This window comes from Nomascus leucogenys, chromosome 7b (genome assembly GCF_006542625.1).
Source record: "Nomascus leucogenys isolate Asia chromosome 7b, Asia_NLE_v1, whole genome shotgun sequence".
Classification (NCBI taxonomy): domain Eukaryota; kingdom Metazoa; phylum Chordata; class Mammalia; order Primates; family Hylobatidae; genus Nomascus; species Nomascus leucogenys.
The window spans coordinates 52,656,122-52,671,313 of NC_044387.1; the positions used below are offsets into that span (position 1 = coordinate 52,656,122).

General features: G+C 46.9%; 1 protein-coding gene across 5 annotated transcripts; it reads left to right on the forward strand.

Annotated features, from left to right (window-relative positions):
- The first annotated feature begins 1,213 nt into the window (after window positions 1-1,213).
- Window positions 1,214-12,852, forward strand: LOC100603268 (beta-crystallin B2-like). Of its 5 annotated transcripts, none has more exons than XR_004030981.1 (6): window positions 1,214-1,413; window positions 3,358-3,462; window positions 8,886-8,957; window positions 9,087-9,214; window positions 10,461-10,603; window positions 12,587-12,852. XR_004030981.1 is itself a non-coding variant. In XM_030815998.1 (4 exons), the coding sequence occupies exons 2-4, from the start codon at window positions 9,098-9,100 to the stop codon at window positions 12,600-12,602; spliced, it is 276 nt and encodes a 91-aa protein (XP_030671858.1). In that variant the 5' UTR covers window positions 1,214-1,413; window positions 9,087-9,097; the 3' UTR covers window positions 12,603-12,852. The 5 variants fall into 5 exon arrangements, 2 of the variants coding, with proteins under 2 accessions (XP_030671858.1, XP_030671857.1); XR_004030980.1 differs by lacking the exon at window positions 8,886-8,957 and adding an exon at window positions 10,786-11,277; XR_004030979.1 differs by lacking the exons at window positions 1,214-1,413; window positions 8,886-8,957 and adding an exon at window positions 10,786-11,277 and having other exon boundaries at window positions 2,915-3,462.
- The last annotated feature ends 2,340 nt before the right edge of the window (window positions 12,853-15,192 follow it).

The following is a 15,192-nucleotide window of genomic DNA, read 5'->3' on the forward strand; positions in this document are numbered from 1 at the left end:
AGGCGGAGGTTGCAGTGAACTGAGATCACGCCACTGCACTCCAGCCTGGGTGACAGAGCGAGACTCCCTCTCAAAACAAAAAAAAAAGAGAGAGAGAACTGCATTAATACAGATGGTTCCATATTTTCTCCAGGGATCATCCAACTGAGGAGGTGGGTGGGGGGTGTATGGGACAAAATGGGGATTATGGTATTGTTCAAAATGGAGGATTTTATTGTGGTCTCCAGTTGGATAGAAGTTGTGTGTACATGTGTTTGTATTACCCATACACAGAGACACTGTTCTGAGTTCCTCATGTATATTAATCTGTATTTTATCCACTCAGCAACTCTGATGAGAAGGTACTTTTCTGCAGATGGAGAAGCCGAAACACGCAGAGGATTCACTGCCTGCTTTAGGTCACCAGCTTATAAGTGGCTGGAGCAGGATGTGACCCCAGGTGGTCTGGCTCCAGAGTCCATGCACTGAGCTAGAACAAAGAAGATAGAGAAGAGGGCACATTCAGCTTGCTTGGCTTTCCTGTTCATGCTTACTCTGTCTCTCTGGAAGAGGGTCACCTTTTCCTATCCTCCTGTCCTAGGACTTGAAACTCCATGTTTTTGGCCTTTGTATTCTGGTACTTGCACCAGCAAACACAAAGGATTCTCAAATCTTGGACCTCAGACTGGGAGCTGCACTGTCAGTTTCCATTGTTTTGAGGCTTTTGGACATAAACAAATCCACACGGCTGGTTCCCCTGGGAGCCACACTACTGCTTTCTCTCATTCTCCAGCTTGCAGATGACCTGCTATGGGACTTTGCCTTGCAATTAGGTGAGCCACTTCTCCCTATAAATTCCCATTTACAGCACACGCACACGTATATACACACACAAGAAGACTTACTTATCCTGAATACATATGCACCCAACAGTGGAGCAAACAGATTCGGAGGTACTTGAAGGCTGAGATGGGAGGATCACTTGGGTCCGGGAGGTTGAGGCTGCAGTGAACCGTGATTGCACCACTGCACTTCATCCTGGGGGACAGAGTGAGACCCTGTTCAAAAAAAAAAAAAAAAAAAAGGAGCTTCACAGGGGGAGGTCCACATGAGGCTTATGCTGACCAAGAGGTGGATCATCCTGCACTGTGCACTGTGACTGGCAGGGGGCGCTGAAACCCCCTTTTCTGCCCCACGTGGTGCGCATGCGTGTTCTCACCGCAGACGCTGCGTGGCGTGCGTTGCGTGGAGTCCCGGATGAGAAGAAGGAAAGCGACTCCGGTTCCCTCAGGACCCGCTTTAGGGGGCACCGCGGCGGCTTGGGGACAACTTGGAGCCCCGTCCTGGGGAGAAAACAGCTCCTGTCTGTGGCCCTGACTGCTTAGGCGGGAGCTGCGTGCAGCTCAGCTTCTCCGGGGCATTTTTTTCTACACGGTGAGTACGGAAGCTTGTTTCCTTGAACGTTCCCTTTATGCTCATCTCACTAGTTTGCCTCTTTCTCTTATAGTATTTTAGTATTTGTTTTACCATTAGTTTTGTTCCCTGAGGGCTTTTGAGGATGGCAAGTGTAGCAGACTGTGGTATTTTTAGGGTTTGAGGACTTTTTCTGAGGGAACTTGTCCTATATAGATAGGGAGAGAGGAAAGCCCCAGGAGGAAGGGGAAGCCGGGCCCAGGTGGGAGAGGGGGCCAGGCCTGGGTATTTGGCCGACTCCTGTCCAGGCCTCAGACGGAGGAAAAAAGATGCCAGCTGCCTCCAGGATTTGATGAATTTTTAAATTTGCCTTCCCGCCATCGGGACTCTTTGACTCCCCCACCAATCCCCCACCCGCAGAGAAGCCTGTGTCCCCTCCTGTCTATCCGGTCGCGACCACCTGACCAGGGGGGAGGGACACCCTGGTGCGAGCCTGACGGGGACTTGCCCCTGATGACGGCGATGCTGAGGACCTGGTTCTCTCCATGCTGCTCAGTGTTATGTCACCTGTGCAGAAATGTCTGTGCAGGGTCCCTGCCCAATTTGGGGTTGATTATCTTGTTGTTATTGCTGCTTAGCGCTGTTAACGTATTGCATATTTTTTATAACAACCCCTTAGGAGATATATGCTCCCCCCAAACTTTCTCCGCATTTGTAGGATTCCTTTTCATTTGGTTCATTGCTTCCTTTCTGTACAGAAGCTTTCCAGTTGGATGTAGCCCCACGTGGTTGTTTTTGCTTTTGTTACTTGTGATTCGCTTTCCCAATTTGAAAAATAAATATATTCATAAGCCATTCCATTCTCCACGATATTTTGTCCCTCTGCTTTCTTTTTTTTCCTTTTTTTCTTTTCCTGTTTCCAAACTGTGAGCCTAGATGCAAGTTGCCCCAAAACTAAGTGCTCCACCATCCCCTCTTTTTATCTTACAGACATTTAATGATGATCTGTAATTTCAGGTCTTACGTTTGGGTCTTGAGTCCATTTCGAGTTGATTTTTGTGTATTGTATACCAGAAGGGTCCTGTTTCATTCTTTTTCATAAAAACATCAGTTTTTTCAAACCATTTAATGAAGAAAATCTGCTATCCCTGTTGAGGCTTTGCGAACTCTGATACTGTTTTCATTTGCTTTGGCGGTATACCCAGTAGTGGGATTGCTAGATCATATGGTAGTTGCATTTTCAATTTTTTTGAGGAATTTACAACTTTTTTTTTTTTTTTTTTTTGGAGAGAGAGTCTCGCTCTGTTGCCCAGGCTGAAGTGCAGTGGCGTGATCTTGGCTCACTGCAATGTCTGCCTCCCGGGTTCAAGTGATTTTCCTGCTTCAGCCTCCCGAGTAGCTGGAACTACAGGCGCATGCCACCATGCCCGGCTAATTTTTTGTGTTTTTAGTAGAGACGGGGTTTCTCTGTGTTAATCAGGACGGGCTCGATCTCCTGACCTCGTGATCTGCCCCCCTCGGCCTCCCAAAGTGCTGGGATTACAGGCATGAGCCACCGCGCCTGGCCTACAACTTTTTTCCATAGTGTATATCCTAATTTAACTTTACACCAACAATGCATAAGATTTTCCCTTTATCCAAATCCACATCAGCATTCTTTTTAATTTTTAAGATATTTTCAGTAACATGTATTCCAGTAGGTGTGGGATGGTATCTGAATGTGGTTTTGGAGTACATTCTTTTCTGATGAATAGTAATGTTGAGGACCTTTTCTCTTACATGTTTGTGCATTTTATGTCATTTTTGCAGCGATGTCTATTCAGGTTTTCTGCCCGATTTTAGTTTGGATATGTATTTTTTATGCTATTTGGAATTTTTTTTTCTGTGTATATGTTTGATAACAACCAGTTATCACTTCTATGATTCCCTCCTATTTTCTCACAATCTTTTTCTTTTTTGAGACAGCTCACTCTCACAGACCATGCTGGAGCACAGTGGCACATCACAGGACCATGTGTATTGGGATATTGGCTACCTACAGCTTTGCAACGCAATTTGGTATCAGGAATTGTGAGTCCTCCAACTTAGTTTGTATTTCTCAGGGTTCCTTAGAAGTTCAGGGCTGTTTGTGGTTCCATGATAATATTATCATTGTGTATTTAAACTTGTTTTTTTTTTTTTTTTTGACGGAGTCTTGCTCTGTCACCAGGCTGGAGTGCAGTGGCATGATCTCGGCTCACTGCAACCTCCACCTCCTGGGTTCAAGCGATTCTCCTGCCTCAGCCTCCCGAGTAGCTGGAACTACAGGTGCATGCCACAACACCCAGCTGAATTTTTTTTTTTTTTTGTATTTTAGTAGAGATGGGGCTTCATCATGTTGTCCAGGATGGTCTCGATCTCTTGACCCTGTGATCTGCCTGCCTTGGCCTCCCAAAGTGCTGGGATTACAGGTGTGAGCCACTGTACCCGGCCCCCCCCCCCTTTTTTTTGAGATGGAGTCTCAGGCTAGAGTACAGTAGCATGATCTTGGCTTACTGCAACCTCCGCCTCCCGGGTTCAAGTGATTCTCCTGCCTCAGCCTCCCAAGTAGCTAGGACTACAGGCTCACCACCATGCCCAGTTAATTTTTGTATTTTTAGTAGAGACGGGGTTTCACCATGTTGGCCAGGATGGTCTTGATCTCCTGACCTCCTGACCTCGTGATCCACCTGCCTCAGCCCCCGAAAATGCTAGGATTAAGGCGTGAGCCACCGCACCCGGCCTATACTTCTTAAATGTTTTGTCTATGATAAGGCATATAAACAGAGGGTATACTGGGACTTTTTTTCTCATTTGGGACTCTTTTGTTTTTGTTTCTGTTTTTGTTTTGAGACACTGAGTCCCGCTCTGTCGCCCAGACTGGAGTGCAGCGGCATGATCTTGGCTTACTGCAACCTTTGGCTCCCAGGTTCAAGTGATTTTTGTGCCTCAGCCACCCAAGTAGCTAGAATTACAAGTGTGTGCCACCATGCCCAGCTAATTTTTGTATTTTTTAGTAGAGACGAGGTTTTGCCACGTTGGCCAGGCTGGTCTCGAACTTCTGGCCTCAAGCGATCCACCCACCTCAGCCTCCCAAGGTGCTGGGATTACACATAGCCACCTTGCCCAGCCTCATCTGGGACATTTTGATACATGTATATTTTTGGTGATGATCAAATCGGGGTACTTAGCCTAACCATTCCCTCCTACAGGTATTATTTTTCTGTGGTGAGAACACTCAAGCCAGGCGCGGTGGCTCACGCTTGTAATCCCAGCACTTTGGGAGGCCGAGGCTGGCGGATCACGAGTTCAGGAGATCGAGACCATGGTGAAACCCTGTCTCTACTAAAAAATTAGCCGGGCGCGGTGGCGGGCGCCTGTAGTCCCAGCTACTCAGAGAGGCTGAGGCAGGAGAATGGCGTGACCCCGGGAGGCGGAGCTTACAGTGGGCCGAGATTGCGCCACTGCACTCCAGCCTGGGGGACAGAGCGAGACTCCGTCTGAAAAAAAAAAAAAAAGAACACTCAAAATTGTTCCCTTCTAGCTGTTTTGAAAAATACAATATTGTAACCAGAGTCACCCAGCTGTGGAACAGGAATGTATTCCTCCCGACTGACTGTAACTTTGTTTCTATAACCAGTCCCTCCTATACTCCCCTCCTTCCCTCAGCCTCAGGAAACCACTCCTGTACTTTCTGCTTCTTGAAGGTTAAGTTTTTGGATTCAGCATAAGTGAGGTCATGCAGTGTTTGTCTTTCTGTGCTTGGCTTATTTAACAGAATGTTCTCTAGGTTCATTGGTGTTGCCCTATATGAAAATTGCATTATTTTTTATGACCAGAGAGTATATCATTGTATATATGTACTACATTTTTTTATCCCTTCATCTGTGGGTGAACAGGTAGGCTGATTCCATCATCCTAGCTATTGTGACTAGTGATGCAATAGACATGGAAAGGCAGATGTCTCTTCAAAATACTGATTTGCTTTCACTGTATAGCTAGTAGTGGGATGAATAGATCATATGGTATTGGACTTTGAGTTTTTTGAGGAATCTGCGACTGCTTTCCATAGTGTATTAGTAATTGACCCTCCCATGAACACTTCTTTTTTCCTGGAAATTCACACCAGCATTTGTGTTTGTATTTTTATTTGTCATATTCATTTCAAATAAGAGATGCTTTCTGTGTATGGTTTTGATTTCCATTTTTTGCAGGAGTAGTAATGTTAACCACATTTTTGTAATGATAAAGTCAGTGTTATGTCTTCTTTGCCAAAAAGTCTATTCAGGCTCTTTGCCCAATTTTGGTTCGGTTACTAGTTTCTCTTTTGTTTATTTTTTTTGCTGGTTACTAGTGTTAGTAGCTTGTGCCTTTTGGAAAACAAGGTCTTATCAGCTGTATGTTTCCGTAAACTTTCTTCTCATCTTTGCGATGCTGTTTTTGCTTTTGTTTTTTTTCTGCCCCCTCTCCCCCGCCCATGGAGTCTTGCTCTGTCACTCAGCCTGGAGTGCAGTGGCACAATCTCAGCTCACTGCAACTTCCGCCTCCCAGATTCAAGCAATTCTCCGGCCTCAGCCTCCTGAGTAGCTGGGATTACAGGCACGCACCACCGTGCCTGGCTAATTTTTGTATTATTACTAGAGACAGGGTTTCACCACGTTGGCCAGGCTGGTCTCAAACTCCTGACCTCGTGAGCCACCATGCCCGGTCTAAGATGCCTTCTTTTTGCGTTCATTTGTTCTGTCCTGTGCAGCGGCTCTAATGTTGTACTTAGTCTCTCAGGTTTATATTTGCATTTGTTAGCAGTGATTTCAGTGTCCCATCCAAAAAAAGAGATTGTTAAGCCATTTTATTGTCTATGCGTATTTTCCCCCTAATTTTTCCTTTTCTTTTTGCAACCTGTGTGCACAGGGTCAAGTTTCCCCCAAATATACGCTTATCCCATGTTTTTTCCTTGGAGTGTTTTGCTTTCAGGATTGAATTTAACTGTTCGATGTATTTTTTGTAGATTTTTGTGTATTGGGCAGCATAGGGGTGCTATTTCAATCTTTTGCACATGACTACCCAGTTTTCTCAACTGTTGTGCCTTGGCATGCTTTTGAAAAATGTGTGCCCTAAATATAATTTTGGGTTGATTACTTGGCTCCCTCATTTTGTCCATTCGGTTGTCTTTCTATATTTATGCCAGTCAGTGATTGCCTGGATGACTGTAGGTTTTGTTTTATCATCTATCTATCTATCTATCTATCTATCTATAATAGATCCTAATCCTATTATTATTATTATTATTTTTTGAGACAGGTTATCGCTCTGTCACCCAGGCTGGAGTTCAGCAGTGCTATCTTGGCTCATTGCAGCCTTGAACCTCCTGGGCTCAAGTGATCCTCCCTCCTCAACCTCCCAAGTAGCTGGGACTACAGGTGTGCACCCCCATGCCCCACTAATTTTTTTGTACTTTCTGTAGAGGTAGGGTTTTGCCATGCTGCCCAGGCTTCTCTCGAACTCCCAGGCTCAAGTGATCTGCCTGCCTTAGCCTCCCAAAGTGCTGTGATTACAGGCGGGAGCCAGTGTGCCCAGGGCAGCCCTGTTTTTTTTTTTTTTTTTTAAATCAACTTTTATTTTGATTAAATTGCAGGTTAGTTACGTGAACCTTTGATGACACTGAGGCTTGTGGCCACTGACCCCATCACCCAGGCAGTGAGCAAAGTGCCTGTCAGGTGGTTCTTCTGCCCACACCCCCTTTCTGCCTCCTTTTTTCGTCTGATAGTCCGCAGTGTCTGTTGTTTCCATCTTTATGTTCAACTGTATTCACTGTTTAGCTCCCACTCATAAGTGAAAACACGCAGTATTTGGTTTTCTGTTCTTGCCTTGGTTTGCTAAACATAATAATCCCCAGGTCTATCCATGCTGCTTAGGACATGGTTGTGTGTTTTACTTATGGCTGCGTAGTATTTTGTGGTGTGTATACACCACATTAAAAAAAAAATCATATCCACTGTTGCTCGTCACCTAGGATGCTTCCATGGCTTTGTTCTTGTGAATGGCACGACCATGAATGCACGAGAGCATGTGTCTTTTTGATAGAAGGATTTATTATTTATTGTCTTTTGGGTAGATACCAAGTAGTGGAATTGCTGGATCTGATGGTAGTTCTGTTTTAAGTTCTTTGAGAATCTCTACACTGCTTTCCACAGTGTGGACCTGTTTTCACGTTGACCAAGAGTGTAGCAGCATTCCCTTTCCTTTGCTTCTTGCCAGCATGTTGTTTTGCCTTTGGAAAAATGGCCATTCTGACCAGCGTGAGATGCTATCTCATTGTGTTTGTGAGTTGCATTTTGCTGATGATGAGTGAGGTTGTACATTTTTTCATGTCAGTTGGTCACTTGAACGTCTTCTTTTTCTTTATTTTTATTTTTTATTTTTTGAGACAGTGTCTCACTCTGTTGCCCAGACTGGAGTGCAGTGGCGTGATCTTGGCTCACTGCAACCTCCGCCTCCCAGGTTCAAGCGATTCTTCTGCCTCAGCCTCCTGAGTAGCTGGGATTACAGGTGCCTGCCACTATGCCTAGCTAATTTTTGTGTATTTTAGTAGAGATGGGGTTTCACCTTGTTGGCCAGGCTGGTCTCGAAGTCCTGACCTCGTGATTTGCCCGCCTCGGCCTCTCAAAGTGCTGGGATTAAAGGCATGAGCCACCATGCCTGACCAATTTTTTGTATTTTTAGTAGAGATAGAGTTTCACTGGCCTTGAACTCCTGACTTCAGGTGATCTGCCCACCTCAGCTTCCCAGAGTGCTGGGACTATAGGCATAAGCCACAGTGCCCAGCCCGTTGACAGCTGTTTTCTAAGGACCCATTGCCTGAAGTAGAATTGCTGGATCAAGACTACTCTTCCAAAAGAGGATAATAAACATGATCTCCTCTTTTGTTAATGACTTAGATCATTCCTCTGAAATGTTCGCCTCTGCACTGGTTGGCCCCAGAATGCTAATCATTTTGAGATTTGTGTCTTCTTTCTCCTGTTTTCTGCTTTCCTCTATTAGCCATGCCCGACCTGAAAGCCATCCCATCCTCTTTAATGTACTATTTTTCTTCTAATGTGGGTCTACAGAAACAGAGTCTGGGCAGAGTCTAACAACAGGAACAAGAGAAGAAACAGATCCAAAGAGAGGGGCTTTGGGCACAGCGATGTTCTGGAGTCAGTTCTCAGTGGTGAAGGCTGACTGTACATCTCTCTTCCTAACTTCACTTGCAGCCATGTCATATTGATAGCTTGAAATCTGCCACAGTGGGAGCATTTACACCATGGAAATTGGTGAATGCTGCAAATCAAGAGTGTTAATTTCTGTTTTGTTTTTTGAGAGTTGGCTATTAACTTACCAGCATGCTATTGGCTTTAGTGCATGGCGTCTATATGTTGGTATTTGTTGCTGGGCCGTTATTTAGACTGCCTTCTTATTTCTTAACTGTGTTCCAGGTGGGTAAAGGCAGCAGAGCACTGAGTTCTGGATAAGTGAGGGGATTTTGCACTTGGATTTGCTGTGCTAAGGTTTGTGTGGGGCTATTAGATCTTGCTGGGCTGGGCAAGAGTGAACTCTAGGGGTCAACGTCAGGAGCCAGGATTCTGCCTTAGGAAGCTTGGAGTGGAACTGACCTGCCCCCTTTGTCTCCATGGCAGCTGGGTGGGCTATGAACAGGCCAACTGCAAGGGCGAGCAGTTTGTGTTTGAGAAGGCGAGTACGCCCACTGGGACTGGTGGACCAGCAGCCAGAGGACAGACTCAGCAGCCTGAGGCCCATCAAAGTGGTGAGCCCCCTGCCATCATCCTACTTTCTCTCTCTGCCACCTTGGAGCAGGAGGTCCTGGGACCAGGAAGGAGCCTGCCCCTCTAGCATTGTGCCCCTTCGGATTGGTGAGGAACCTCCTCACTGGGTGACCTTGCAAAAGTCATTTTACTTCCCTGAGCCTCAGTTTCTTCATCTGTAAAGTGGGCATATTGGTATCTACTGTCCTGAGATTCCGATGTGCTTATTATTAGCTTGAGGGTTGTCACACTGCGCAAATTAAGGGGGCTCCATTCACAAGACTATGAAATGCTCCAGAGGACACTATTCACATTCTATTTTATGTGATTGGTGCCCAACCCAGGGTTGGGCAACTCCTGTCACAGAGTCATTGCTCAATAACCAATAGCCATCAGAAATACTACAAGGAATTCTGAGTTTGGGGCTGGAGGAGAAGGTGGTTTAGCTCTTCTTCAAGACTCGTGCCAGTGTGAGTTTTCAGTGCTTCTGAGATCCTGATTCTTACTAGTGTGTGAATGTGTGAGCTGTCGGGGAGGGGACAGGGCCCATCACTGCTCAGTTACACTCCCAAACCCTCCAAGCCCAGTCTGGCTCCTCCCAGGACCTACTGGAAGGTTGGAGAACACTGGACTTTGCACTCCACAGACCAAGGTTCCCATGTTGGCTGTGCTGCTCCCAGCTCTCTGACTCTGAGCATGTCATTTGACCTCTCTGTGCCTCACTTTTCTCATCTGCCAAATGGCATAAAAGGATTTTATGTCTAAGGGATAAGGTTTTATGTTTAAAGGATTAGATGAGATAACTAAGGAAAATGTCATAGAAACAGGAGGATGGGAAGAGATGTAGAAATGAAGAAAAATCAAAATATCTCAGGTGCCTATTAGAGGCACAATTAGCCTGTGCATGTGTGTGTGCATGTGTGGGTGTGCACGTGAGGGTGGGTGGGTAGATCGTAGCTGCCATTTCTAAAAGAGAAACTTGAGGCATGGAGGAAAAGTGACATTTCAGAATCAAATATTCCCCAAAGTGTAGCATCTCAGAGTGTCTGCTACATGAAAATGGCCCAGTAGAAACTTAACAAATGGCTGTGATCCAACAGCAGTTGTCATAGACACGTGGTAGGTGCATTGGGCAGAGAGTGATGTGTGGGACATGCTGATCCCAACTCTGGGGCATGAGCATGGGGTGGGAAGGCCAACCCTGGGCCCCCTCACCCATACTCACTTCCCCCCATCCTCTGCCAATAGGACAGCCAAGAGCACAAGATCATCCTCTATGAAAATCCCAACTTCACCGGGAAGAAGATGGGAATCATAGATGACGATGTACCCAGCTTCCACGCCCATGGCTACCAGGAGAAGGTGTCATCTGTGCAGGTGCAGAGTGGCACGTAAGTGCATTGCCAGCCCTGGCTCACCCTGCCCCAGGAACTGAGACTCTGGGGTCCTAAGTCCTGCTCTGCCCTGTACACATTGGTGATCAGTGTGCTCTGCTGACCCCTGGCTTCCCACTGGAAAGTAAATGGGAATTCTCTGCCCACAGGAGGCTTACAGCCTCTGAATTTCTTTCTAGAGCTGCCTTTGGGGAAATGGTATGCTTTTGGAGTGGAGAAACCTTGGCCTTAACCTCAGCGCCAGTGAGCAAGACATGTATGTCAGAGGGGCAAGTTGAGGCAGAGGGAGGATTAGGTTGAGGCAGGAGGGAAGGAATGAGTTGAGTAGTCTGAAAGCTATGAGAAGCAGGAGGACCAGCCCATGCTGCCTTTGACTGCGTGTGTCCCTAAGTTTGGGAACAGGAGGTGTCATTTTCCACTGAATTGAAGTTCCTGGGCACATCGACCCTGGCCATCAGCAATGAGGGATTTCTCATGGTAAAAAATTTGGATTCCATGGGGGTCCACAGATGAGCTTTGGGCAGTGGTGTGCTGGAAACAGCTTATACCAGCTTGTAAGAACTGACTTTTTTTTTTTTTTTTTTTTTTTTTTGAGACGGAGGCTGGCACTGTTGCCCTGGCTGGAGTGCAATGGAATGATCTCGGCTCACTGCAACCTCCGCGCCTCCCAGGTTCAAGTGATTCTCCTGCTTTATCCTCCCAAGTAGCTGGGATTACAGGTGCCCACCACCAAGCTCAGCTAATTTTTGCATTTTTAGTAGAGACAGGGTTTCACTATATTTTCCAGGTTAGTCTTAAACTCCTGACCTCATGATCTGCCCTCCTCGGCCTCCCAAAGTGCTGGGATTACAGGCATGAGCCACCACGCCTGGACTGGAACTGACTCTTAAATTTTCAGAATTTGTGTGAACTGGTTGACTAATCATTGGTAGCTTGAAACCAGCCACAGGATGCATTTACAGCAGAAATCAGCAAGTGCTAGTAATTAAGGCTCTTTCCCCACAACAGAACCAGTTTAGCCAAACATAATGGCTTCTTGGGGTTTGTCAGACTCCTAAAATAGTGTGCAAAGTTGTGTGCTTCTATTCCCCTTCATTCCCTCATTCATTCATTCATTCATTCAGTCTGTCAGTGCTGCCATATGCCAGGCATTGTGTTAGGTGCCCAGGGTGAAGGAGATTAAAGAGATCTGGCTTCTGCCCTGTGTAGCCAACAGTCTAGAAGGGGCAACTGTTAATACTTTAAGAATCCACATGAATCTAAGCTACTTCCTTGGAGAAAAGATTCTTGAGCTGAGATCTCAAGGAACAGTAGGAATTGCAGGGGTAAAGAGGCCAAGGAAGAGCATCCCAGACAATGAGAGCAGCATGTGCAAAGGCCCTGTGGTGTGTGTGGTGGGGGAGCCTGATAGATCTGAGAAACTACAAAGGCCACGGTGGCTGGAATGCAGAGATGTGGGAGCATAAGAATGCGAAGTAGAGCTGGAGGTGTCCACAGAGACTGGCCAGGCAGGTCCTTGCAGGCCAGGCCTGCGTGACATTTTCTGGAGAGAAGACCAGCACTTTCATTAAGTAGCCCCTGGAACCTCCCCCAACTCTTCTTTGACCTTGTAGCTGGGCTTGGAGGTGGGATAGGAGTGGAGGGAGATGGTTCAAAGGCCTGGCTTATTCTAAGCTTCAGTGAGCTTAAGATATCACCCCCTTGCTCTGACCCCAGTACAGTACAGTACAGGCCTTCAGTCAAAATTTGCTTCAGGAGGCAGTGAGCTCCCCGTCAAGAGAAGGAAGAAAGCAGAGGCTCAGTGCTGGAAGGGTGGGGTGGAAAGGGTGTCCTGCTTACCCTTGGGAAGTGGCAATGGTTGGGAGGCTTCACCCTTCCTAGTGGCTTATGGATGCTCTATCTCTCTCCCCTTGCCTCTCTCTCTGTCTGCTTGTCTTCCTGTCCCCCCGGTTCACCCTTCCCTCACCTCTGGCCCTGCAGGTGGGTTGGCTACTAGTACCCCGGCTACCGCAGGCTGCAGTACCTGCTGGAGAAGGGAGACTACAAGGACAGCAGCGACTTTGGGGCCCGTCACCCCCAGGTACAGTCTGTGCGCCGCATCCACGACATGCAGTGGCACTAATGTGGTTCCTTACACCCCTCCAACTAGTGCCCTCCCCACCATGCCTCCTTCCCAGGACCCAGGTCTGCTGCCCAGGAACCCTCCAGACCTCCCAGAGAGTGAATAAAGTGTGACTTGCAACTTGTCTGCTGTGGGTCTTTGATCTCCCCTGGCAGCTGGCAGCTGGTGTGTGTGTGTGTGTGTGTGTGTGTGTGTGTGTGTGTGTGTGTGTGTGAGATAGAGAGAAATGAGAATTGGCAAGTATCTGGGCTAGGAGTAGGGCAACAGAACCCTTATTGAGTCTTACAGTTCTGCAGCTGCTTAGCTCTTAACTGTGTGACCTTGGACATAGCGCCCAACCTCTCTGAGCCTTTGTTTCTTAACCTGACTTGCAATTCCCTTGCTTCTGAGTGGCTGGCTGGTCTTGAACTCCTGAACTTGTGATCTGCCTGCCTCAGCCTCCCAAAATGCTGGGATTACAGGCATGAGCCACTGCACCTGGCCAAACTTGAAGAAATTATTTCTAATCCCCAGTCACAAAGAAATTCCCTAATAGATTTTTTTCTCTAAACTTTTTAAACATTTGCTGTTCACATTTGCATTCTTAATCCTTCTGGAGCTGATTCTTGTATATAGTGTATGGTAGAGATTCAGTTTTTTTTTTTTTCTTTTTGGAAGTCCAATGTCTTTTTTTTTTTTGAGACGGAGTCTCGCTCTGTCGCCCAGGCTGGAGTGCAGTGGCGCAGTCTCGGCTCACTGCAAGCTCCGCCTCCCGGGTTCATGCCATTCTGCCTCAGCCTCTCTGAGTAGCTGGGACTACAGGCGCCCCCTACCACGCCTGGCTAATTTTTTGTATTTTTAGTAGAGATGGGGTTTCACCGTGGTCTTGATCTCCTGACCTCATGATCCGCCCACCTTGGCCTCCCAAAGTGCTGGGATTACAAGCGTGAGCCACCGTGCCCGGCCGGAAGTCCAATGTCTTAAATCATTCATGAAGAAGTCCATTTCCTGCACTGTGGTGCAATGTCGCCTTGCTGATCTAGCCCCTTCCCCACAGGTGGGGTGATTTTATGGGCTGTCTTTTCTGTTCCTGTAGTCTGTGTATCCCTGTACTCTTGCCACGTTATGTTAATGACTGTTGCTTTGTAGTCGGTGTTGAGGTCCCTAAAACAGGGGTCCTCCACCCCCGGGCCTCCCGTGGCCTGGAATGGGGGCTGCACAGCAGGAGGTGGGCATTACAGCCTGAGCTCAGCCTCCTGTCAGACCAGCGGCGGCATTAGATTCTCATAGTGGTGCAAACACTATTGTGAACTGCACATGAAAAGGATCTAGGTTGCATGCTCCAATGAGAATCTAATGTCCCCTGCCCACAGCCCGTGAAAAATTGTCTTCCACAAAATCGATCCCTGCTGCCAAAACGTTTGGCCCTATAACATGATTATTCTTCAGGAATGTTTTAGATATTCTTGCCCTTTTAGGACTCCATTTAGAAGCATCCCCTCACATTTGGAAAAGTGAAAAACCTTGTTGAATGAGCTGAAGTGGTTAAAATGATTATCATAAAGGTAGAAACCAGTAAGTGCTCCATATATACCGTGGAATAGTATGCAGCCATAAAAAAGAATGAGTTCATGTCCTTTGCAGGGACATGGATGAAGCTGGAAACCATCATTCTCAGCAAACTAACACAGAAACAGAAAACCAAACACCACATGTTCTCACTCATAAGTGGGAATTGAACAATGAGAACACATGGACACAGGGAGGGGAACATCACACACCGAGGCCCGTTAGGGGGTGGGGGACAAGGGGAGAGAGAGCATTAGGACAAATACCAAATGCATGCAGGGCTTAAAACCTAGATGACAGGTTGATGGGTGCAGCAAACCACCATGGCACATGTATACATATGTAACAAAACTGCATGCTCTGTACATGTATCCCAGAACTTATAATAAAAAACCAGTAAGTTCTCAATGTTACTATCATCTATTTCTTCATTCATTCTTCAGCCAGTACCTACTGAGTGCCTGTTTGGATACTTGGCTTAGTACCTGGGTGATGAAATAATCTACAGCAAACCCCCATGGCACGAGTTTGTAACAAACCTGCACATGTATCCCCAAACCTAAAGTAAAAGTTAAAAAAACAGAATCCGCACAAGTCTAAGCTACTTCCTTGAGGAAAAGACTCGAGCTGAGATCTCAAGGAGGAGTAGAAGTTGCAGGAGTAAAGAGGCCAAAGAAGAGCGTCCCAGATGAGAGTGGCATGTGCAAAGGCCCTGTGGTGGGAGGAGACTGGTAGCTCTGAGAAACTCCGCAAAGGCACGGTGGTGGCTGGAATGCAGAGATGTGGGGGCACATGGAAAACCTTGTTAAAGTGCTTAAAATGGCTGGGCGTGGTGGCTCACGCTTGTAATCCCAGCACTTTGGGAGGCTGAGGCGGGCGGATCACGAGGTCAGGAGATCGAGACCACGGTGAAACC

What these genes read in the sequence shown, in the direction of transcription:
- LOC100603268 (XM_030815997.1), top strand. Translation starts at nt 3,312, where the DNA reads ATGATTCCCTCCTATTTTCTCACAATCTTTTTCTTTTTTGAGACAGCT. An exon ending in GCAATTTGGTATCAGGAATT is followed by an intron (nt 3,463 to 9,086) that starts GTGAGTCCTCCA and finishes TCTCCATGGCAG; the next exon opens with CTGGGTGGGCTATGAACAGG. An exon ending in GCCTGAGGCCCATCAAAGTG is followed by an intron (nt 9,215 to 10,460) that starts GTGAGCCCCCTG and finishes CTCTGCCAATAG; the next exon opens with GACAGCCAAGAGCACAAGAT.